Source organism: Anas acuta, chromosome 3 (genome assembly GCF_963932015.1).
Source record: "Anas acuta chromosome 3, bAnaAcu1.1, whole genome shotgun sequence".
In the NCBI taxonomy this organism is placed as follows: domain Eukaryota; kingdom Metazoa; phylum Chordata; class Aves; order Anseriformes; family Anatidae; genus Anas; species Anas acuta.
Genome location: NC_088981.1, coordinates 48,163,135 through 48,189,266, shown reverse-complemented (window position 1 = coordinate 48,189,266; position 26,132 = coordinate 48,163,135). Strand labels below are relative to the sequence as shown.

General features: G+C 38.7%; 1 protein-coding gene across 3 annotated transcripts in view; it reads right to left on the bottom strand.

Annotated features, from left to right (window-relative positions):
- LOC137854034 (plasminogen-like) overlaps nt 1-26,132 on the bottom strand; it is a 58,899-nt gene that overhangs the window by 13,865 nt on the left and 18,902 nt on the right. Inside the window, exons 1-5 of one of the 3 annotated variants that reach the window (XM_068676977.1) lie at nt 12,442-12,590; nt 9,573-9,708; nt 7,027-7,133; nt 1,413-1,527; nt 438-577 (exon numbers count right to left, since the gene is read on the bottom strand). In XM_068676977.1, coding sequence (XP_068533078.1) covers nt 438-577; nt 1,413-1,527; nt 7,027-7,133; nt 9,573-9,708; nt 12,442-12,490 — 547 coding nt within the window. In that variant the 5' untranslated portion in view covers nt 12,491-12,590. Of the gene's footprint in view, nt 1-437; nt 578-1,412; nt 1,528-7,026; nt 7,134-9,572; nt 9,709-12,441; nt 12,591-21,936; nt 22,231-23,257; nt 23,404-24,863; nt 24,971-25,677; nt 25,819-26,132 lie in introns of those variants that run through there. The other 2 variants (XM_068676976.1, XM_068676975.1) reach the window with 2 other exon arrangements.

Sequence of the window (26,132 nt, the reverse complement as noted above, 5' to 3'; positions counted from 1 at the left end):
TTTTCTAGGTGAGTTGACTTCAATTAATTGATTGCTTTTAGAGTATTCTGTTTAAAAATACATTACAGACTATAGTTCTTAAAATAGATGAATTATTAGAACGACTGAGCTATAATTGAAAATCTGTGCCTTGCTCCTATAATGTTTTGTTGACTTTTGCATTAGTAACCATCATTTGGTTCAATTCTAGGATTAAGATATAAGAACATGTTTTTTATACCATTCTTTTGCCTAAGTAAAAATCATTTGTATAGCTGTTTTGGGAGTCTTTTGATATCTTTGTGGCTGCTGTTGAAAAACTTTACTAACTTTACTAAAAACTGAACTAACCTCAAATTTGGAACAAATCATCAATTAAAATTAAAAGTATGAGAATAACTTCACAGTTTTGAACACATCTTCCAAAAAGGGGTAAAAATTTGTATACATATCCTGACCTTCACACTCTGGGATGTTACAGTAATCAAATCTGGTATTAGGATCTGTTGTGTAACACCAGGGTCCCTTTTCATCATTATCAGGGTTTCTGCAGTAATTTTCTTCCAGGCCTGCATTAGGGTATTTTTCAGGTGTGTAACTGAAAAAAAAAAATAAAATGGGATTAGAGAATAAGACAAATATCCCAATTGTTTATCTGAGGACTCTAGACATGAAATCTGTATCTGATGACCATTATGAAGACATCATTCATTAGAAGTCTCCTAACAGCTACCGAGTGCCTTAACTGAAGGGTTACCAGTGCCATAGCTGTAGAATTCAGGAAATCAGTTGTTTTTAAAGCCAGAAAAGTCTTTAATACTTGCATTCGCTCCAGCTATCCAGTTTCCAATAATTTTTGCTCAGCCAAGGTACTTTTTAATACACAGAGAAAAGTCTCCTTTGGCACACATTCCCAGGAGATACTATGAGAAGTTCTTTGCTGAAATGTGAGAGCTCTCTCTGACCTGAATGCTATGCTATGTCACTAGGTGGTTGCTAAGTAAACCTGGTTGGTTGGTTGTTTTTCATTAAAAACAATAAATCCTGCCTTGTTCATTGTCTATGGATTCACTGATAGAATGATGTATTCTGTTTCTTTTTATACATTCAGCCAGGAGAAGAAGTTGCTCTGCTGAGATTAATGAAAAATTCTTATTTCAGAAGAACCAACAGCTTTCCTGTCTATCATTTTGCTTATGTAATGACTACAAAATTAAACGCAACTGACAAGACTGAAAAAGTCCCCTTTGATCATGCAGCCCCAATTGCAGGTGTCTGTGTTCCAATTCAGATTAAAGAAGGAAATTATTGTAGGAAATTATTTTATAAAAACTTGAACACCAAATGCATTGCTTATAAGACTACTCAGCACATATAAATGGCTTAGCAACATTTCAGAAAAACATGAAAATACAAATATGAAAAGGCCATACTTAGGTTTATGGGGTATACTGTCAGCCCACTTCTGGCACAGCACACCCTTCTGAGTTTTGGCTTCTGTTCCTCTGTAATTCACCCCTTTTCCCTCCTTGCATTCTAGAAGATAAACTGAAATGACACATGCACAATTAATCGGTATCATCACATGTCCATTGGAATTCAGCATATACAGAATCAATTTTTTCATTAAAGTTCACCATGTCACGAATGAGATTTAATTAATTTGTTATATTATGCTCAAATTCAAGATAAAATACAAGATAAAACAGGTAGTTGGTTGAAAGTGCGAATTATACATGTTTTTGTACCCTTAGCTTTCAAAACTTAGTAGTCACTTAAAGAAAAGAAAAGAAAAGAAAAGAAAAGAAAAGAAAAGAAAAGAAAAGAAAAGAAAAGAAAGGAAAAGAAAGGAAAAGAAAGGAAAAGAAAGGAAAAGAAAGGAAAAGAAAGGAAAAGAAAGGAAAAGAAAAGAAAAGAAAAGAAAAGAAAAGAAAAGAAAAGAAAAGAAAAGAAAAGAAAAGAAAAGAAAAGAAAAGAAAAGAAAAGAAAAGAAAAGAAAAGAAAAGAAAAGAAAAGAAAAGAAAAGAAAAGAAAAGAAAAGAAAAGAAAAGAAAAGAAAAAAGAAAAAGTAGAGAAATGATTAGTAATGAAACCCTGTCATTATAATAGTCAAGGGGAGTATTAATGTTGACATGAGCCTGATGTTTGCATTGGTATCCTTGAAAACATTAAATTCTTTTAAATTATTAACCTTTACATAAAATTAGACCTGAAACCACGAGGTTGTCACTTTTTTCCTGGAAGGAGGAGGGAGCAACTACAAATCCACTGCAGCCTTTAAGGTCTCCCTTTGGAGTCTGAACAGCCATCTTTCCAAGCAAAGAGCTGATGGCTGTGACATGAGAGTTGGCATGCAAGTGGTGGCTCTGCCACAGCAGAACGAACTTAGATGTCTGCAAGTTCCCTTGGAGCTTCTGCCTCTGCAGTTTAGGGACGTACTGCCAGGCAGTACGTCCTCCAGCTTGGAGAATGAAACAGGAAACTCAATAGATTCTCTGCCCAAAGCAGTGGGTTACATGACATGGGTCAGCAGCAATACTGAATTCAGGTATTCCTGGCTCCCCACTGCATCTTTTTTTCCCAAGGCTTTGTCACAGCATCTGCACAGCTGCATTAGTGCAACTGTTGACAGGGTCATGCTGTTAACAAGACCTAACATGAAAGAAAACTTCCCAAAAAGCCTCACAGTCTATAGTGAAAAAATATCCTCAATGACGGTATGGGGAAAAAATGCAAAACAGTGGGTGAGAAATATCAGGCACCCATAACAAAGCAGAACTTCAAACTCTCATTAATTTTCCATAACACTGATTAGTGCACAATTTTTCCAAACTGTATTCTGTTCAGAACCCATCATTAAAATTAATGCATTAAAAAAATGTGTCATAGAAAGTATCTGTTTCAAGCCTGGTCTACAGTGCAGACTCGTGCAGTCTCAGGGCTTGCACATTCACTGTCTCTGAATTGAGAATGATGTCAACTTTGTTCTCTTCTCAAACAGCCAGTAAAGGTTAAATGGTAAAATCTATCAATAACCCTTCCTCCCCTCCACCCCCGCACCTCAACTTCCCCAAAGTCCAAACCTGCTGGCCATGAGATTCCCAAATCTTTCTTAGTGAAATTACCTTTTGTGTTTATTAGCAGATGAAATGAATAAATTTTGTTAGCCACTTATTTATTTGGTTAAGACAGGCTTTATAAAACATTTTTACTTTAAAAATATAGATTGAATTGAAACAACAACCTTTTTTTTTTTTTTCATTTTATTTTCTTCCCCTCCCCACCCAGGAACTTCAGCATTCTTCACATCTCCCCCCCATTCAACATTTTACTATGCACAGGGTATGTTTCATCAGCCAGTTCCTCCCTTCTAGCTGCAATAAAGCAACTTCTCTTTTAGGTTGTGACCTGGCTTGTCTCAGTGTCTTTAAGCAACATCCAAATCAGATATTTGTGGAGATCCGGTTTTGCAACAGCTTTTCTCATCATTTGTTACACCAAAGCTGATGTACAAGCACAAGATTAGCATACACCTACAGAAAGACTGTCATTTTACACTGATCTTTCTTAACAAAAGTGAAAAGAACTGACACTTGAATCTGAAAATAGTTCCAGATCTTCTGTGGGCTGACAGGTAGTTTAGAACTAGATTTATGAGGCTACCTTTAGGCCTATCTTCACTTCAATGTATATATATGGGCAAGTTTATTCTAGAAACTGTAGCTGGAAGCCATTTGGAACCCTCAAACAGTTTTGCAATAAATTAACATTAAAAACCTGAATAACTGAACATTGAATCAGTCAAACACTGACTCTTTCTGTTTGCATAAACTTTTGACCGTTTATATAACCTTTAAGTTTCTTTCTGTCTGATGACAAATAACTAACTTTGATCCCCAAACTCAACCCATGTTCCCTTGGGTTAACTATTTACAAACAAGTATGTGCATAGCAATCCCCAAACACTAGATTTAATTCTATTTTTTTTTAATTACCCTTTCTATAACCCAGAGAAGGTTAAATTCCTGTTCTATATACCACATGCCATAGGAAAAATGATTCTGTAAATTCTGTGATTATTTTTATATTATTATCATTATTATTACTACTATAATTATTATTTTAATAAATATTAATATATTTAATAATAACAATAACAATAATAATAATACTAATGGCTTCAGCAATTGTATTGCAAAAATACCTGGGCATGTGATAGGAATTTCCTTGAAGTACCTGGATGGCAGCAGGTCCTAGGGACAGTGATATGGTCTGCCTAGGTAAAAACTACATTTTCCTTTGTGTTCCATCACAGCCAATTAAAATGATGTTATCATTAAAATGGACACATAATTAAGACCCTCTGGAATGAAGAGATGAGCAACAGAGAAACCATCTGACACATACACACTAAGGGCTACATTAACATACTGTCTGATATCTCAAAACTATCCAAGGAAGGATGTTTCACAGCTTTTCCTACAGCTTTACTGTACTTATGTGTATATACACAGACATGCATATATATATGCATAGTCAGGACTTTATTATGCTTTGTATGAATCTTGGAGATGTCCCCAACAGTAACCAGAAACTCATAAATCAGAAAAGAGAACAACTGAAATGAAGCACATTTTTTGCTTTCTGTAGGTAGATGTGCAATTTTTTGACATTCCAGGTCAGTAAAACTACAGGTTTTTTTACATCTCTACTGCTGCGGTTGTTCTCTTTTTCAAGAAACTAAAATCCATGCCTATTATCACAGAAAGATACCATAATAGATTATCTTTGAATATTGCAGGACTGTCATCCAGGTTCTAATGCCAGTGAATCCAAATGATGTCTCAAAAATGATAGGGTAAGCCAGAATAACAGTCTTCTGATCACAGTACTGAAACAAAATCACTACAGAATATCTCAAAGTAAGATATTTGTTCAGATTTTTGAATTTTCTTACTTGACGATAGATCCATTCTGCTTTCATTCTACAATAGGAACTGCAGCAGATTGTTTAGTAAATATGGTTCAGGGAAATTCCCACCAGTTTATGGCTATAATAAAAACATCTTAAGTTCAAAACACAAAATTAGCTATCAGTTATATATACAAAAAGGGAAACTGTCTATGGGCTTCAGAGCTTTATCACTAGTTATTGCAGATGGGTAAAAATAAATTCTCTGCCAGAAAAAAACAATTCCTATATTAATCTGACCATTTAAAACATCAAAGATTTTCAAGCCAGGCAGTGAGTTAATAAAGGCAATTGAATATTACATTTGCTATTTTTTAAATTACAGTAGTTCTACTAAATATATTAAATATACTAGTTCTGGGAGTTCTCCCTGAGCAGTCAAAACTGAATTATGAGTTGACATTAAAGTCAGAGAAAAAATCAAACGTCTCCTCAAAGATTATAAAAACAAGAAAAAATACACAGATGTGTATTTTTATATGTAAAATATTAGCCTGAAAAGGACCCTCATAGGTTTTGGCCCAAACCTCCATTCAGCTTCTTAGCTGGATGAGGCTTCTGAGAGCTTTGTGCAGTCAATATCTGTAGGGGTGGAGGCTCCACGGCCTCTCTGGGCAATGTGGTCCAATGCTTTCCCACCCTCCTGTGAAAACTTATATCCACCATATCTGAATTAAATTTCATTTGGATGCTCAGTTGCAACCCAGATAAAGTTATTAAATGAGTGTGTAAAATCTTACGTGAGCTAATCACATAACATTACCTTATTTTTCGAGGCTTTGCAAGTCAACAGAGGAGTAAGAATGCAGTTTTGTGGAGCGAACTGGTATTTACAGTCTAGTTATTGTGAGTCTTGACTTTTGCTAAGAAACTGGCTTTCTGAGGCCACTGGGTGATTTGTACCACCTGACAGACCAGTTCATTTCCTTTCTTTGTTGAAGGAGGCCATATCTCTGTTACCTACTAGAGTTTCCAATTTCTGAACATTCTCAAATGTATTAATATATTTTCTTAAAAGTTACAAATTGAAAAATGGTGAAATGCAATGATGAAAAAGTCATTTAACAGAGGGCATCACTGATTCTATTAAAAGGTTAGCTGATTATCTCACATCTGGTTGATCGGTAAGGTTATTTTTGTTGCATTATTAAGTCAGAGAATGATACAATAAAACTTACATTACATTAAAGATGAAATACATTCCTTCTTCCCTCTATATAGCAAGAGATCAGTGCTTGATTATATAAGTCAAAAATAGTCTTAGAACCCAATCATTTGTCTGCCTGTGGCATAAGGTGATAGATTTTTTAAAGAGATGATTAAAAATTGGATAGGTTCCATTTCTTAAAGGTAGACTTACTATTTGCCAGATAGAATAGGAAATCAAATGAACTTTAGACAAAAAAAAAAAATAAAAAAATCTATGACTAAACTGCCCCCCCCCAAAAGCAAAAACAAAATCAAAAACAAAAACAAAACACATACAAAAGGAGAATCCAAAATACCACCACATCAATTAATTATATCATACACATGAATAATTCTGAGAACAAATGAAACCAAAATAAAATTGATTTGAGTACCCTTGAGGTAAACTATGATTACTTTAGAGATGCCTATGAAATTATTTGGTAGTTTCTGCCAGTTTTCCACTGGGCAAAGGTCTGTCTTATAAATCATTGCCAGCAAAAGTAGCTCTTCCTAGTACCCTTGGCAGAGACAGAGAAGATGGTAATGGCAGAGAAGATGGGTTAGTGGCAGGTTTAAAAGGAGAGAAGGGACCCTTATGCACCTCCTTTACTTCTAGCGCTATCTGTGTTCTCAGAGCAACAGTGTTTTTTTGTGTCCTGTGGATCCCCAGAATTTAGGGAAGAGGGAAGTTGCTGGAGCACTAATCTGGGAAAAAAAAGCTGGCATTTGCTTTTCCAGCAATGTTCCAGAAACCTAGTATTAGATGAGTGCTGATCTACCCACTTTGTGTGACCCAGTGAGGATATGGTCCTAGCTACAATAACACTATGTTAGTCTAACTCAAAAGGATATCTCAGAGAAATAATATCAAAATGTAAACTTACGTCTTTTTTCATAAAGAACTGCATTTGTTCTTCTGAATATCACTGATGTTTTGGTGTTCTCAGCCAATGTTAAACACTGTTGGTCTTTACTGGTGAATAAGAAGGCCCTATTGAAATTAAGAGGAGAGAACAAAGTAAGAAACAGTAATTGAATGTGTGCATTATTTTCCTGAACACCCTTTCTAGTATTCAGTTATAATTTTGGAAGCAAGGCACTTCAGCAACATTTAAGATCCAGCCACTGTTTCACAAATCACTTAGTATCCCAGCTCCCATTTTCAGTGGTGATTTGACTTCTGAGTCTCCATATCAAAGTCAAGTTGAAAGGGAGCTATATGACGAAATCATGCCTAGGGTAAAACAAAACAAAACAAAAAATCCAAGCAACATTTATAATGTGCCAGAAATGCCAGAGAACATGTCAAAGAGGATACATGCACAAAGGACCTTGACCTTGTTTCAAAAATATTTGTGTTCATTCAAGAAGCGGAATATTCTACAGTATTCAGCAGTTACCAAGGAACAGGTGAAACACAACAAACCAACACCATAAATTACCTTGTGATAAATGTTTTAGGTCATCATTACTTGAAGCAATGTAAGCACTTTGGAAAACACAGCTATTTGTTCAGTAAGTGTCAAGGCTGTTAAGTCTGCAAAACTAGAGGGGATGGTGTAACCTTTACAACTGTATCCAAGGAAAACTCTTGGGATGCTAAGTAATTTCTATTGTTGACTTTTCTGAACCAATGAAGAGCAATAGAAACATGGCATTAAGCAGGCAGGTCTACTCTAGGAAATTAAACAATGACAAAACTGCTCTGTAGCCCCAAGATCAACCAGCATGGTCCAGATGTGCCTGTACTTCTCAGTTCGCACAGCCTCTTCCCAGAGGAGTGATCACATCTGAACTTCCTGCTGAGTCCGTGAGTTCTCTGAGAAGTACTGGTTGTTCTAGGTCAAAAGTGAACTCAGTTCTTCCCCCTGATCCAAACCAAGCTCTCAGTAACACTAAATTTACATTAGGGTTGGATCTTACAAGCATGGTCCAACAGTCAGCTAAGGCAGAAGTACAAGACTGAAGTATTGGCCTACATTCATTGGTCTGAAGCACTGAGATGACTGTGCTGGCCTGGTCTTGAAATTCTGCTTAACATCTACCTTTTGTCCCCCAGATTCTTCCCTGCCAGATAGACCCTGTTCTCTACTGATCTTAAGAGATCTAACAATTAATCAGGGATGCAAGACAAAACATCCTAAAGTCACTCCACTGTCATGTGATGGACCTGAGGTAGAGGCTAAGGACCTGAGGTAGAAGATAAGGAATGATATTGAGCCCAAAAGGGAGCAATAACTCCTTACAAATTGTAAATATATAATCTTAACATAGACTCTCATCCTCTCTGCCTTCATTCCTACCTGTCTGGGCTAAGTACTACTGAAGATTTGCTTTCTCTGTGTAGTTTTCAGAGAGGGGAGTCAGATCAAAGGGAGTAAGTGATACTTTATGCTGTCAGCAAACCTCTGCCATCCTTTAGGGTTATTATATCTCTTTAAAATAAGCATCATTTTCCCTTTTACTGTCAGGTCCTCACCTTTTTCAGATTCAAAACACAAAGTTATAAAATACATAAAGCAGTCAGCACCAGGGTATCCCTGCCTGATAAAAACCTGAAAAAGAATCAAGTGCTGGAAAGAGCGCTGCAGACAGTCAATATTCTGAGTTCAAAAAGATATCCTGCAGAAGTGGTAGATCAAGGACTCATGATGATTAGAAGAGAAAACCTCCCTGCCTCACATGGGAGGACAGCCTCTCACTGCAGTCACGGTTTTCTCTCCTCATTACTCCAGTTGCCTTCTTTACAGCTGAGATAAAATGAATGGGCTCCTGAAGCTGTGGTCTGGAAGGCTCAGAAGCCTTAGGCTCAAAGCAAGAGGCTCTGCTAAGACAGGATCCTGGGCAAAAGCTGGTTGTATAGACTGGTTAACATCTTTCATCCTTCCTAATCCCCTGTGCCTTGTTAAATGCAAATACAGAGAGAGTGCTTGGCCAGAAAAATGACTTAGGTTTAGATGCCTGTCTCCTTCTCACAGTAAATAGAAGTTACCCAAGTCCAAAAAATGTAAAATTCAGAATAATGGACATGTCTTCAAGATAATACGTAAGGCAATGAACATGAGCAATGTGATTATTGCTACCATAGATTACCAAGCAATTACTTATGACTCTACTGCAAAAGGAGTGTAAGAGTCCTAATGAAACTATGTCAAGCTGGTTTTCAGCATGTGAAACTATACATTAAGAGATAATAATATTTTCCAGTAAAAATCTGACATAATTTTCTTAATTGTTCTCTGTCTTCATCCGTCTCTCTCAGGCATTAACTTTCTATATGCTTTCTGGTTTTCCAACAAACCTCAGAAGAACATGTTCCTGGGATATTTTTCTAAAATTTAGTCAATAGATAAAGTAGACTACTCCATCATCCGTACATGTGCATGTTTCCACCATCTGAAACATATATATAGGAACCAGCAGAAATTACCTGCAAGTGAATTTAGTTTCAGTTTCACACTGCTCCGCACATTCTTCTATAGTATTTGTCTTATAAGTCTCCTTTTTTGGGTTAAGCAGCCAAGCTCCCTCTGTTCTCACATAGCTGTCTAGTATGCTTCCTTGCACTAAAAGGGAAAAGAGAGAAAGAGGTAAGAATGTGAGTGCAGAAATGATTAATTTCAAACCTCCATGTTAAATTCATTGTCACCCTGGTGAGCAACATCATCATTTAGTTACAGTAAGAAATCAGTTAATGGTGACATTAGCTGATTAATTAATTTAAAAAGGCTTTTCTTGCATGGTATGGTAAAGGGTGGTGTCACTGAAAACCCAGTGGAAAGCAAGACAGAGATGTGGCTTGAACAGTGCTTTGTGTCATTCTAAAACTCATTAAAAGTAACACAAACCTAATGTATAAAGTGAAGAGAACAAAGAAAATGAAAAAAAGTAGTGTGTTTTCAGAGACATAAAGAATATATCTGTTGTCCATACTTTGGAGAAAGTGTAGAAGTGGGACTCAGGAAAGATATGAAACTGTTGTCCGTTGCTGATCTCTACCCATATAGGACCATTTCAGTTTTATTAGTCACACCATATTTATATCTGTTAAAATTCTCTTGCAAGAAATGAGCCATCATTTTGGTGTTATCACTGTAGTCATGTTCAGTTTATCATTTTTTAAAAAATAAGTCTGTATTTGATCTTACCTAATTATTAAGGTAGCAGATGTTGCCCTCTATTGCAATGAAAGAACACAGGACAATAAACCAGTAAATAAATTAATCTTACAGCTTCTGAGCTACAGCTGCGTGATCCATATATGTGACACTAAAAGGTAGTCTTGTCTGAACCAATGAACACCAAAAATGCTCAAATAAAATCCTCTTGTAAAGGAGTTTGCCATTTAGTGCTTCTGTTGTTATTGTTGTTGTTATTGTTTGTTTGTTTCCTATTGCAGCTATGCAATTTCTGAATGCTTAGATATAGTTGACCAGACTATGACTTTCATGACTCACAGCTGCAGGGACATGGAGTTGCAGGAGTCTTGTGATTTTTTTAGTTTCTTTATTGGATGAGCATATGATTCTATGATTCTACTGACAAACATTTGGCTCTGGCAGTTATCCATTCTGCATGGTTTCAACTCCAAACAGACATTTGGCCCATGGTCTTTGCAGCACACCCCCATCCTGCTCTGTCCACTGTTCTGTGTTCTGATTTACACAGTTGCAGAACAAAAGGCATACAGGCTACGAATCATGGCTTCCCCCTCATAAGTGACAGACATGCTAAAGAGGGACTTCTTTCTTCATCTTCTTCTAACCCTTTTCCTTCTGAGCCATTGCCCAATGGCAGCAGGATGGGGAGAAGGCAGCCTCCTTCAACTCAGACCTATAGCCTCTGATCAAGAGACTTTGCACGGCTATTTAGATATTTCTTTGATACTGAGGAAATTTCTTTCAGGTAACTACTTCACCCTTCCCTAAGAAATGTTCTTCTGTAGTGTGAAACAGGCTGGCATGAGTCCTGGTACAGTTAAATCCCTTCAACTGAGTGCCTGCAGTTGAGTATTGCTCTATTTGATAAATTTGCATCTACAATGTAGAGTTGATAACATGGATATAAGAGCTAGACTATACTTCCTCTCATACCACTGTAAATCCAGAGAGGTTACTAGATGTTTTTTTTCTGTGTGTATGCTATGGGACAGAGTGGCCCTAAGTGATGACAGTTTAACAGTGTGCATGAAAGAAAAGCATAGTTAAAAATAAAATGAAGATAAAGTGGAAAAGGGTACAATAAAAATTCACATGACAGGCACAGGACTCACAGATTCCACTAGATATTTCAAAACAAAAATGACATTTAGATGAAGTCAATTGTGAATGAAAACATTAACCTGAATTAAAAAAAATAAAATGTCACAGTGGTGCTGTAATGCTTTCCACAACATCAAGAGATTTAAGTGAAGAATCGAAGAATTCCCTCTATGGTGTAGCCTCCTTGCAACCTTAATTCTGTTCTGTTGACTCTTTGACATAACATTATCATAATAATTACAGCATTTGATTTTTTAACAATATTGATTGTGTCATAACTTGTTAGGAAGGGCATAACACTTTAAGAAAACAATGAAACTACATGCAACTACAGTAAAAATGTGATACATTTTCTTGCTACCACTTTCCCAAAGTCTATGGATTTTTTCAGTGTAACAAAGACATATTACTGCCTTTTTTAGAAATGCAAATATTTATAGCTATTCAATGAAAGACTTGCAAGCAGAAATAGAGTATTGTAGACAAAAGTAAAAATCCTATATTTTCTACCTCCTTATATAATTCTTACTTATTTGAGAAGTGTATTTGATTTGAATTAGGGTGTTTTTGAAAAACTCAGTTTGGAAACTAGAATTTAAAGATGATTATTCTTAATATTAAACATTATCTAGAATTTTTAATGCTGGGACTTGCCTCTAATATTTCTAGTTGCTAAAACCTATTCATACACTTTTCTAATTGTGACCCCTTTTATATTTTCCAATTACACATGAAAAACACATGTCCTTGCCAAAGGTACCACCATTTCTGGCCATTTGGCATGTTGGCAAATGCTTGCCATTTGTTCCCATGCACACACCAAGGCTGTTGCTCTTCTCATGTCTCTAACAAACACACCAGAGCAACCGCAGCTCTTGCTTTGTTCAACAGCAATTCTTGCTGGCCAGTAAGCCCCAAACCCACCCTCATCCAGGTAAGTGGTGATACATGGATTTGGGGACCCGTCTTCACAACATGGAGCTTGAAAGAATTTGGCCCCAATCTCACCCATGCAAGTGGAAGGCAAAGGACTCTTACCTGAGCCAAGCACAAGAAGAAAGAGCAAAGCAGCTTTGCTAATTCCCATTTTGGCCCAGCTGGAGGGTGCTGGAAGTTGTGTGTGTCAGTGCACAAAGTTTTATTGACTTGCACTGGAGTGAGGCGGCATCAAACAAACAGGGCAGGCAGATTAAGTTAATCATTCTCCCATGCTGTGACCCCCTTTGCCGTGGAGTGGATGTTCAAACAACCTTGAATTGGATATATTACCAAATCAGGCTCAGACATTAGTATTATTGGATGCTGGGAAATGTGAAGGCACTTTCTTGTTTTGTGAGACATGTTTTTGTTCTCAAATTGTTTGGTCTCACTTTGCCAGAGAATAGTCAAGAACAATGTTACTGGGAAGCATGGGAAATGGTTTGTCCAGGCAGAACTTGTTTTTTTCTTAACACTAGGGTCCCACTGGTAATTTCAGCCATGCACACTTATACTGGTGTGTAAGGACCAACTTCATTTTAATCTCAGGGTAAGCACTCAGGGTAATCTCAGGGTATTATCAGACTGAGACAATATTAACTTGAAAGATGGTTTAATATAACTTTTATTTATTTATTTATTTATTTATTTATTTTCTTTTTAATCAAATAATTCATTCTCTCCTATGTTTCTTAGTTTTTTTTTTTTTTGGTGGTGGTGTTTTTTTTATTTTATTTTTATTTTGTAAGACTTAGAGGTCATTTTGGTTCAATGCCTAGCATGTCATAACTTTATGTTTAAGACCCACAGATAGCTATTTGGTGTTCTTCCTTCCCAGACATTTAACCTCATATTGTATGCATAAACTCATCCAGTGAGGGTGTCAGACTTTGTTCATTATTACACTGATTTCAACATCAGCTCTCCTCTGCATTTCCCAAGTGGTCTTTGCCTTGGAAAAGTTACAATGCAGAACTGTTTAATGGCTTCTCTGGCATGTTAGGTCACTGCTGGAGCTTCAAAACAATTTGTGGTATCAAATATGCTAGTGACTCACCTGAGGCAGGATGGGATGCTGGATGAGGAAAACAGGCTTGAATGTGCACCACTGGGCCAAGAAGTTCAGACTTTTGCAAGTGAAGGCAAAAAGTTCATAGAATCATGTGCTGTATCTAAAAAATAGCAAGCCTATCCATGACCTTTTTGCACCTACTTTAAGTCTAAACCACGCTGTAGTGAGAGTCTGGGATAAGGTTAGGGATGAAGGAGTAAATGTATATGAGAGCAGAACTGTAGCGTGGGTACCAGATTAGCTGCTATTTTACACATTCTATGAAAAATCCAGAGCCGGTCCTGCTTGTAGTTTTGTGTAGCGTGCTGTAATACTGTGTTATCTATTTTTCTATGCTTGATGTTATTTTAATGTGACTTGTGAAATACAGCAAAGCATAGGCCATCTGTAGAATCTTGGGAGACCAGCAGGGAACCAAAGCAGATGGGCCCAAGAGAGTAGCTGATAGGAGCTGGACTAGCTGAGGAAAACCCTTGGAGAGTGATAGAGAGGAATTAGATGCTTTGCAATTATGTGGGATTGGGGTTACCAGTTTTAGGAACAATTAATCATTGGGAAAGAAGCATGAAATGAAGGAGCATATCACAAAGTAAGCTTTGTGGCAAACAGGCTTTGGAGAGCTACTGAAGGCTCATTTAGTCCCACATGATATTCACAATCTTAACCCCATTTTCTGTTTTCACTCCAGATCCTGGTTTCCTCTCACCCATTCCATACCTCTGGTGCCCCTTCTACCATCTTGGCCCAGCCCAGCCAGTGTGTGCTCACCTATCCTCATGTCTTGTTAGCTTGCCTATGACCTTCCTGAATTTGCATTGCCACACACAGAGGGGGCAGCTGACACTTTTGGTGGACACAGTGCTGCCCCACAGCCTTAGTGCAGTCTGGTTTGGCCACTTGGAGCTGCTGCATGGGCCCAACGCCTTGGTGGGATATGGCTGCTCTCTGGCTGCACTTTTCTCCTTCCTCCTCAGAACAGCCCTGCCCTCTCCAGTGCCTCTGCCTTCTTCCCCACTCCTCTGCATCCTGCATTTCCAGAGGTATTCTCTGGGTTGCCACATTATGGTGCCCATCTGGTGGTTAAAGTGTAAGAACAGAGCTATATATTTGGCTTAGATGCGTCTGTTTCTCCTATGCACACTGGAGTTGATCCCCTCCTTTCCGGCCCTCCCAGCAGGGCCTTGGGACCATCCTCAGTCCCCATTTTCCTGCCAGGGGCTGATTCAGTGTCAGGTTGTTCAGCTGCCTCTGTGTGCAGGCAGAGTTTGGGAGGCTGGGGATAGGGAGTTGCAAGTGCCTGTGGGATGAGTGCCGTACCTGACACACCATGTTATATATCATCTGGGCTTGACGTGAGGTTGCAGGTGGAGGACAACCCCTCCAAGTATCCAAGTCTGCCCTTTGCTGGTGGTGACACTGGTGGTTCTCATGAGCAAGCTGTTTATACTGTCCATAGCTCAGTTTGCTTGAGTTACAAACAAAAAAACAACTACAATTTATTTGGGAGAAGGGGGAGGATTTGAAAATCTTTTAAACTGAGTTTATAGAACATTGATAAACATGATGTTTTAGGAATTGTAGTCAGAAAAGCTTTTTCTAAAAGTTTTCAAAAACGAAAGAACTACTCCATGTAGCCAAAGATGTGTTGCTCCATCCATCACTCCATCCAGGAGTCCATATGTTTGGGAACATTTGCAGGCAGCATGCAAGCAAGCACTCTTTTTTAAGCCTTCTTCATGTTAAAGGCCCACATATTGTCCTATGGGTTTGTAGCAGTTTCCTCTTTTAGGCTTGGTTCTTGTCTCAGTTAGGCTTAGTTCTTGTCTCAATTTCATTGCATTAAACCTGGTTAAAATGTGTCTACTTCAGTGCATCTGAGAAAAGAAAATCTGGATTTGATAATCCAGATTTGGAGAAAAATAATCTCTCTCTGTGTTAATGAATCTGGTACTAGAAAACTGGATATGGGAGTATAGTCAGAAATCTATTTTGGTATAAGAATGCTTATTCTGTAAGTTCTCAATGTGAAAATGTCAAAATCCAAGAAGTGTTTCATCAGCCAGGCTGATGATCCTCACTACTGTCTTGTGACAAGGAAGTGACCTCTCATGGCATCATGTTTAAAATGAGCTGCTTAAAACTGTTGAGTTATCTGTCTACTTCTGTCTTTCCTCCTTTCCTCTTTTCTGTCATAAGATCCATATATTGTCTTAATCTTTCCCCAGTGTTGATCCTGTAGTGTTTGTTCTCGTTTATTTGACCACTGTGAGGCCTACCATAGGTGGAAGTTTATCAGATCTTGTTTCAGAGTCAGGGTACTTTAGTTAGCACAGTGGTTAAAATATAAACAACAGTAGAAGGCTTTTTAAATAGAAGTTGACCCTTGAAATTGGGTTTACTGTAAGCTCAGAAAAATCCCCTGCAAAGGAAATTGCAAACAGTGTCAGAACGTGGGTCATACCTTATTAAATAAATTCATATAGGCATAATTTGCTTATATTTCAGAATCAGAAAAAGACAAAATCAACAAGAATCACTTGCCCTGAGTCACAGAGCCAAAGCGTACGTCGGGCAGCAAACTCAGAAGATACCAAGTAAGAGGGCAAAACCATTCTCCATTTCTGAGACAGAGCACTTCAGAGAATCTGTAGCTAGGTTAAAGAGTGGTGTACAGCACAGAGACCCAGTGGGCAGCTTTGAGTCCTGCCCGAGTGCCCCAGCATGTGACGCCCAGCAGTAGCACTGCTTTGGTGATCTGCTGTAGCCTACTGCACATTTCTGTGAGTGGGAGCATGTCTGCCTGCAACCTTTTTTTTTTTTTTTTTCTTTTTTAATTTGTTATTTTATAAGAATACTATGCTACCTGCAAGTGCTAGACACTCTATAAGGTAGGGATGCACAACAGAAACAGAGAAGCATCATATAATAGGGCCTGAAATTCTACTCACATGCCTATATTTATTTTTAATTCTGTTTTCTTCTTGGAAAAGTCTATGAAGAAGAGAGAAACTGTTTGCACTTGGGCTCCTCAAAGACCAGTGCCCAGAGGGTCATGGCTACACTGTTTGGGGTTTAGCTGGAAAGTATTTCCTGTCTCTGCTGCCCCAAATCACAGGACCCAGCTGTGACCGCTGTTCTGGAGCTTGTGTGGAGGTAGGGTTGTTGAACTCTTATCAGTCCTTCCGTAGGGGTAGGGCTGTTTGAAAGTGGAATGTGGAAGAGAAAATGAAGGGGGGAGGGAAGAAAAAAAGCATAACCACTCTTCCAATTCTGGAAAGAAAAGCAGAAGAGAGAATGTGTGGGAAAAAATTGGTAATGTGGTCAAGAAAGAGATTTTGCATTTTCCCCAACAATTGCAAAATGCTTTCTAAGACCCAAGCAAATGTCTGCGATTTGTAAAGTGTGGTTTTGGTATTTTTCTACTCACACAGCAATACTGAGTTGCTACATTACACAATTATCCTTGTAGCAGTGTATAATTTAACAATGATTTCAGCATCTGAGTACTAATTATGAAATCAGCTGTCTAGAAATGGCACTGAAATAGGATGAATGTTTGTAACTCCTTGTTTTTATGACAGTCTTAGAAATGAGGAATAAGCTACCTCTGTTTTTCATGCAATATATACATATACTGAAATTGTCCCTGTGGTTTCTACTTGTCACTTACATGTAGGTTTATTTCCATGCTTGTTCTTGACTTGCATAAAGGAAGGATGTTCTCACTGGTTTAATCTAATTGCATTAGGTGCTAAAAGGTTATTAAATTATGTTATATTTCACTCAAGGTTTTTGTTGCATGGTATCAGTTCAACCCACTTGAGTCAAGGAGACTTTTACCAGCATTTCAGTGGAGGAAGAATATTGCCTGCAGAATTAACTATTTTGGCTAGAAAAATGAACAGATTTTATGTGTGTGTCTGTGCACATATGAGTATGAGCATGTGTGTTTATGTATATGTGAATGTTTAAGAAAGAAATTGATTTTTGTCTGAGGTATTTGCACTGACACTTCTACGTTCCTAGTCCAAGGTTGTGTTCCATGTAGTTTTCACAGAGTCACAGAATTACTCAGATTGGTGGGGACTCTGGGTACTCTCTAATCCAACCTACTTTTCAAAGGAAGGTCAACAATGGAATTAGATTAGATGTTATCCCAATAGTTCCCAATAGTTAGTATATCCCAATATTAGTATCTATATAGTTAATATATCCCAATAGTTAGTATCCCTAATTATTTAGTCCTCGTTATTTAAGAAAATGAACAACGTCATTCATTAGAGTCCCGTACCCTGTGTACCTGTGAAGGTCAGAAGTTATTTACAGAAGTCTGGAGGTTTAGGTTGGAAATGAGGAGATATTTCTTCTCAGAAAGAGCAGTCAGGCATTGGGACAGGTTGCCCAGGGAGGTGGTGGCATCACTGTCCCTGGCGGTGTTAAAGGAAAGGTTGGATGTGATGCTTAGGGCCATGGTTTAGTGGGTGACTTTGGTGGTAGGGGGATGGTTGGACCAGATGATCTTGGAGGTCTTGTCCAACCTTAATGATTCTATGATTCTGTTATCCACCAATTAATGCCTCAAATTAATCTGGTGTTTGCTAAACCATCAGTGCAGAGGTACCTCCCAGTACTGCTAGCTAACACTAGCAGTAACATCTGTGTTTTTAAGCAGTTTATAAAAACATTTATGATGGCTCCTGCATTAATACATGTTATAAAAAAAATCTTTTAGCCTTTGAGCACTACAAAAAGGATGCCAAAATAATAACAATAAAATAAATAAATAGATTCCATAATATGTATTTGCAGGAGGCAGCACAGGAAATTTTTTTTTTAAATTTCCCCCCCCCCCCAAACTTTCATGTGTAAAATTCTCAGCTAAGCATAAGGAGCTTTGCTTTAGAAATCATAGAAAAATTGCTGATCAGCTTCATCATTTCCTTCTATTATATTTTAATGTAAATTAAATTTCAGAAATATATGCCATTAACATATGCCATGTGTCCAAACGACTGTAACATATTGTATTCTATTTTTGCCAGAGAAAGGGCAAAATTATAAGATTCATCACAAACAATGAGATGGAAGGAGGATGAAAATGGGGTGAAAACTTTAGTAGGTGATACTCTGGGCAACTGGAATTATCTTCATAATTTTTTTTCCAAAACTTGCTTTCAAAGTCTGCAACACCTTCCCTAGTTAGCAACTGTCCATTAGTCATAACATTTTTTATACAATAACTTCTTCAAGAAAATATACTCCTAGCAGTCAGGATGGTTCGAAGTGCTGCTGTTGTCTACAGGCTTAGGATACAGGAGAAAACAAGACCCAGTGGTACGTTTACAGGTATGACATAGTAAACATACAGAGCAACAAAGCAGTCACAAGAAGCATGAATTAAATAAAAAACAGTGGTACTTGTGTGCCACGGATGTACTGTGCCATCTCATGATAGTGCTGGTGTTATTATCAGTTCTAGGGTCCGTGTTCCTAACTTCTGTGACAATGTGTTGATCCTGTCTTAGTACTAATGTGTTGCACTGTAAATATAAAGTCATTTTCTCATCTGGAGAAAATAATGCAGGATTTCCAAATTGTATCCTCATAAAAGCTAAACAACAACAAAAACAACCCCAACCAACCAACCAACCAACCAAACATACAAACAACAGCAAAAAAGCAACCAGCACCTCAGAAAATTTGATGTATGCAGTTTTCAAGAATAAAAGACATCCAGAAAGGACTCAGCTGCAGAATGAAGATAAAGCATATTCAGAGAATATTGTAAAGTGAAGGCTAGGCAGAGGTTTCTGTCCCTGAAAGCATAGTGTAGAGGTAGGATGGATTGCTAATGAATCTCATGGATTTCTGCGAAAGAAACCCTATTTCCAAATGTGATGAATAGTCACATGAAAACTATCATATTTATTAGGGTGTTTAGGGAGAGCTACCCAAGTCACCCCAAATCTAACTAATTACTATTGGGAGGTACTCCAATATGAACTTCCACGCAGAATGGCCTTTCTTAAATGTTGAAATCAAGGGTAGCCTTTGGTTTATATGAAACAGCAGCAACATTTCAGTAACAAATAGACAGTGTTGTTGGGTTCCAAGTGGAGTATGCACAGGTCTGTGCTGCGTGATCCGCAAATTACCATCAGACTGTACAAAGCCTCTGCAAGCAATGCTATTGCTTAGGCAGGCAGACTACCAGCAGGTAGAGCTCAGCATAGGCCAGCAAAAGATAACAAATACTCAAAAATTCCATTAGGCAATACCTACAGGCACTGAGGAATAGCTTACAGGCACCAGGAGAAACAGGAACAATTTCTAGGTCTGGCCAGTTATTGTAGAGAATTTGTGCCAATGTTTTTTGAAGGAATAGCACTACTGGCAGAACTTACCAAAACAGCAGTACATGGGGAATAGACAGCAAGTGCCAGATGGCAGGAAGCCTTTCATGTGCTCAGGGAAGGACTGCACTCAACAGATTCTGAAAGCATCCAAGTTTACTGAGCATATTTTGAACATATACCTCAAGAAATGCCTTTGGCTATATTCTCCTCTGGCTATATTACTAGAGGAGAACTATGTAGGGAAACACTGAGAGTTATACTTAAGAAGAAAACTTTTACCACTGGAGAGTGTGCTATATCGGTGACAGAGCAAAACAAACCGTTCCTGTGGGACACACTTCAGGTGCTGGTCCAACCATGTCTCGCAGGTTGTTAAGTGAGGTGAATGGTAATGACAGGCTGCACAAGTGGTCATAGCCTGAAGTATGTTATCCTGTAACAGTTTGTCACATGCTCAGTTGATCACACAGAAGAAAAGTGAAAGAGGCCCATGACCATCTCCAGCTCCTCTTGGTCAGAGCACAGAGATCTGTGGCAGTGTGAGAAACTGCATGCTAGGGCCACATCCTTTAAAAAAGATGGCCTGCTCCTGTGGCCATGGTGGGAGTACATAAACACGGGCAGACTGGATGAAGGGAGAGCAGGAGCTGGGAGATGGAGACAATATTAAGAATCTGGAAGGAATCCAAGAAGATATTGTCAAGAAAAACTGGGTTAGAGAACAGTTACTCAAACAGTATCACAATGGCCAATGGAAATTGCTGAGTTGGTCTTAATAGAAACCATGAGGAATTGTTAGAAAACACTAAGGAGTGAGTAGAGAATCTGCAAATGTTTTTCCTTTTTAAAAACTTTTTTTTTTTTAAATCCTAAAATGAGTTTATAAAGCCTTATCTCCAAAGAGTTCCTTAGAGCTATAATAAAATACGTAAGTATTGAATATAGACTTGTAGTATACTTCAAATCAGACACAAAATGGGAAGACTAAAACATACAGAAATACATGTTCAGATTACAGATCCACCAAGAGGCATACACTTCTGCTATTAGGACAATACATATTCTGCTTGGAAGTGGTGTGTTTTAAACTGATACACAGAAAAATGGAACAACATATGCAAATGCTGGAACTAGCTTCAGTAACTGACTTGGAGTCAATGGGACAGGTGGGTTTCTGTTGCTCCTGGAACACATCTCTGTGGTTTCCTTTGGTTGCTGCTTGAAGAGACATTTTCTAACCCAGCCTTTCTTGGCAGGTTTGATAGTAGTCATAGCTCTGAGTGGCAACCAGGCCATGTCTTTGGGCTCTGGGAGGCTTGACTAACCTAGTGGTTCCCTTGCTTTCTTCACCTTCCTGCTGCAGAGCACACAGGAGCACAGGCTGCCAAGCCTAATGAGTCAAGCAGCAGTGCCCTGCTGCACAGCTTCCCTTGCCCAGCTTCCCTGCCCTCTGAGACATCCTTGGCTCTTCTGGAAATAAACTGAGAAAGAACAGTTAATTTTAATTCCCAAAGTCAATGTCAGGGATGAACTGTTGGTGTTACAAGTGAAAACAGGGTTTCTGTGCAAGCATCACACAAACATGTTACATGCCATCCAGCTCACCACTTTGCCCACTGGAATAGACAGTCATTTTTTCCATACGAATGTAAACCCAGGACATTGAGGTGATTTTACAGCACAATTCAAAGCTTTTCTAGGGTGGTGAGAATGGGGGTATTAGCCCCAGGGAGAAGCAAAGCCACCAGCTCCTGGCAGCATGGTCACAGTGTCCTGTCTTTAACCAAGGTGGTGTCTGGGTTTGGTTGTTACCTTCCCAGTCCTGGAGAAGCAGCAGAAGGGGGGACAGATGGCAGTGGTGGGTACAGGAAGATGCTTGTTTGGGAGAAGGTTTCTTGCACAGGTTTTTAGGAAGACCTAGTGCCTAGAAATAGGCCAGTTTCTTGCATGTACAAAGCAGAATGGTGGGTGTCTGAACAGAAAGGAAGTCATTTTCATGAGCTGGAGCATTTCTCAGAGGAGAGGTTTGAAGCAGGAACCTGATAGCCACTGCCACATGCAGCATGGCTGACTTACCTGTGCACAACACCGACATACTGACAGACGGTAATAATTGGTCAACATAGCTATTGCTTTCTGATAACTACTTATTCTCAGCCAGTAACAATATTTATTTAAGATTCTTATGAATTATTTTGATTTTTAAATTATACTAGGAATGTCATTTCTGACACAAAAAAAGCTAGCCTGCATCCAGATTCAGTGGGCAGCCATTACATTCTTGATCCAAGAAAGAAAGCTAGGAATTTGGACAAAACCAGTAGGCTTTGATGGCTGGCTACAGTCTAGTCCCCAAGAGGTGACTCCATATTGGACAAATCTGTCTTTATTTTGGCAGACCAGGGGTCCTCCAACTTCAGCCTAGGGACAAGAAGAGAGAATAAGGTAAGTCCCCTAGTGATGACAATAGACATGCAAACAACAAAACATTGGCAGGAATAACATTGTGGTAACTCTGAAGGCCTTAGAATATAGCTAAGGTGAGGGCTGTAGAGAGAGGGAGGGTGTTTTCTTCTACCGATTGTAACAAAAATTGGGGGGATTTTTTTTTTTTTTTTCCAAGGACACAGGCCATGCCTTTGGTCTGAAGAAGAAAGACCCAAATACCAGTCATGGATATAGGAGCACCCCCAGATCTCTGTGAGGCCAATTACACAGCAAAAAGAAGTCTCTTAATTTTCCACATCCTCTGACATAATTGGTTCCAGACAAAATTAATATAATCCTTATAATGCTATTTCTTAAAATCCAGGCATGGTAGGATATGAATACCTTGTGCAGTAATTTATGTGCCTATCAGTGAATGTACCATCCATAATCTCAAAGATGGCATTTGTACTAGCACTGAATACCTGCTCAGACAGACTAGCATTTACTTTCTGACTGTCACCAAGTAGTCAACAGCATTTTATTGAAAAAGTATCCAACATGATATCCTCTATTAAGAAAATCACATTTTAAGTCTTTTCATATGCTTGTGAAAATTAGAAAACTGGAAGCACTTTGAGCATTAGCAATCAGGGGACTAAATAAAAATGTGGTACACTAACAGGTGGACACCTGAAGCATTCACTAGTTTTCCGTCTCTGTCTAGGAACAAAGGAAAGTGCAGATTTATCACAGGCTTTATTTGTGCTGGGATGGGATATTCACAGTCCTGGGCTACTACCAGTAGGATATGTCAGGATGCCTTTTGGAGAGGAAGGAGAAATTACCCTACGCAATTTCCCAGCTATTCTGGTTGACAGTGTGAAGGAAGAAAAAAAGCTCTGTATACCTCAGGACTTACGCCTCATGCAGAGGCCTTGAAACACTGAAGCTATTTCTGAGCCTTGAAAACAAAAACTGATGTTTGATGTGCTCACACTCAAAGCTAGATTATTCTTACCTCGCAGTAATGTATGCTTCGAAAAGTAAATCCACCGCAAAATTCATGATTATTGATACTCCCATGTAAAAAGCCAGGGCGATGGCACATTCTGTTTTCAAGCACAGGGAATTCAATGTCTTTTAATGTCTTGCCTGCATTAGTACCTTTGTGAAGAACAAGAAAATGCACCTGTAAATGGTAGCCGAGGCACTGTGATGTAGGGAGGCCTGAGTAACGAAAGGACTGGGATCTGTCACCAGGTCTACTATAGATGCTGGAGTACTGAAGTACCTTGATAAATCTTTTAAATTTTCTGTAATTGGATCATGCCTGCTCTCAATAAGCAGTGATTATTCTTCTTTGCACAGAGTTTCAAAATACATAAAAACAGATGCTTAGTATGCAGAAACATTGTGCCTATTTTAGGCTTTCATTATTTCATGCTCATTTCAAAAGGGAAAGGCCTGGATTTACTTTGCATTATTTTGAATTCTTTCAAGCCTAAAGATAGTGTTTTACAGATAAGCAAATTTTTTTGAAACTAAGGTTGAATTTTCCCAAAGCAGAGTGTATTTAGATGTGGGTCTCTAGCTCTGCTCCCCCTTTCAGAAAGTAGCTGCATGACATGGCAGGACCCTCTCCTACTGCTTAAGAGCAACAACGGTCTGTTGATTTTCCCACCCTAATGCACTACCAGAAAAAATCTAGCCTGTACCATTTTCTTGTGGCTGTGATCACAAGAACATGGCAAGCAGCTGCCACCGTGTGGCAAGCTAAACAAAAGCAACAACAACAAAAAGCACACCAGAGAAAAGTGTTTCTTGATAATGCTGATGATAATGCTGCTTGATAATGCTGCAGCAAAAGCGAGTGGAAAATGGCTGGGTATTCTCAACCCTTGAGCACAGGTAGAGTGAGAGATGGGCAGCAGGAGTCCGCATAAGTCATTTTTTAACCCTAGACTCTGAAACAAATTCAGGTGGAGATTTTACTGACATTAAAAACCTTCAGCTTGAGTTCCTTTGCCTGTGTCCCAAAGGTAGCTGGGTCTGAGTAAGCTCTAACTGAATGGAGCCACAGTTCCAGGGACGCTCTCTTGTTTCAGGAATAAGGCCTTAAGGCTTGTGCTTGCTTGTATATCCTACCTGTCTGTAGTGAACATACAGAAGACTCTGCAGACAGTAATGTTTAAACCAAAAGAAGGCAAGCACAAACTTCATTCATATGTTTAAAAAACTTATATCTGAATATCAAAGAAAGTCAAGGATATTACTTGACTATTGTCCTTATTTGTGCAAATACAGCATATGTGTAAGCTGAAGAAAGACAAAAAAAAAAAAAAAAAGAGAGAAAAGGTAGTAAAGGCTTATGTCTCATTTACCTCTGTTTTCTCTTGTTTAATGAATTCAGTTAATGAGTTAATGTGAGTGATTGGGGGGAGAAGGGGGATGAGGTGAATCCGAGGTCTGAGAGAAAGAAATAGGACAAATAATGTTGCCCAGTGACTTCTGACTTAGTTAAATCTTAAATAAAATTCATTTTTCCAGGCCCCCAAAGTACATATATTTTGGAATTTGGATTTGAAAACCCTCCTAAGTTCTCAGCCTCACTGAATATGCTTTACCTCTTGTTTTTCCAAAGGCAGTTAGAAAACATACTGAGTTTCTTTCCACCATAAGACTTGTTTCAGGCAAACAAACTGGTTTTACATGGTCACCAATTCTTACAGGACTGGAAAACAAACAAAGAAAAAAGAAAGATACTTATAAAAATGATCATCTACTTGTTCAGTCTTCTCATTCAGTATAGCGTTGGAATAACAGCACAGATTTGAGCAGACTGTTCAGATACCTAAGCGAGACACAAAAGAGGGCTTCAGGAAATTACAATTATGCACAGGGATTTTCACTGTATCACAAGTTGGGTCTGGTTTTACAGAGTTTTTGGCCACATCTGGTGCTCATGAAACATGCGTATGACCTGGCCTGCAGCACTGTCAAGGAAACTGGAGCTTTCCACTTGCTCCATGAAGAAGCTGTGGTGCTTCTTAGCCAAAACTTCAGCTGGTGCTCACAGTCCTCATGGCTGAGCAGAAAAAGCCTCCAAGCAGAAGATCCTCCAGCCACAACTTCACTTTGGTTTACCTCCACACTCCCTGTTTCAGTGGAGACACCACTTAGCAGGTGGTGAGTGGAATTCCCCATGGCAATCCCTCCCATCCTAACTGGGGTTGTCTTTTCTAAACTGTGTGTGTAGCTCACACAGGCTCTGACAGGGGGGGTCTTTCAGGAGGACAGATGCTCAGTATTTGCCCTTGAATAGGTGTGTAAGCTAATACTCAAAGGGACTCTCACACTCACACAAATCTAGGCTAAGGTAACTCATGACTTCAGAATAAAGATGTAGAAAAGAGAGGAAGACTTGGATTGAAATGGCACCTGTGCAGCTTTAGCAGGGCAATGTCAGCTCCGCCTGGTTCCTTTAATAATTTCTGAACACTTCGTATTTGAAGGGATGGTGCTGCTGCATTTAGATTCTGTATCCCAAGAAAGACCATATAGGAAGAGGGATCTGTTGACCTGGAAGAAATGACAGTAGCAACGTTATAGACCCATGCATAGAATCAGGAATGTCACTCATAAAATTTGCTCATTTCCCAAGAGAACTGCAATAAACAAGATGGCTAGGCTGCTGTTTGTAACCATGGATGTCCACATTTACTCTCGGGGAGGAGAAAAATGAGATTTTTTTGACAGTTTGATTATTATAGTAATGAAAAATCCCATGAGCTGTAAACAATGTGGCACCTTCTTGCAGTGTTCTTAACTGCTGAAGCCCTGAGGGTCAGCCGCTAGCCACAATTTTTCCAAGTGCAATTAGCACCATCACAGCT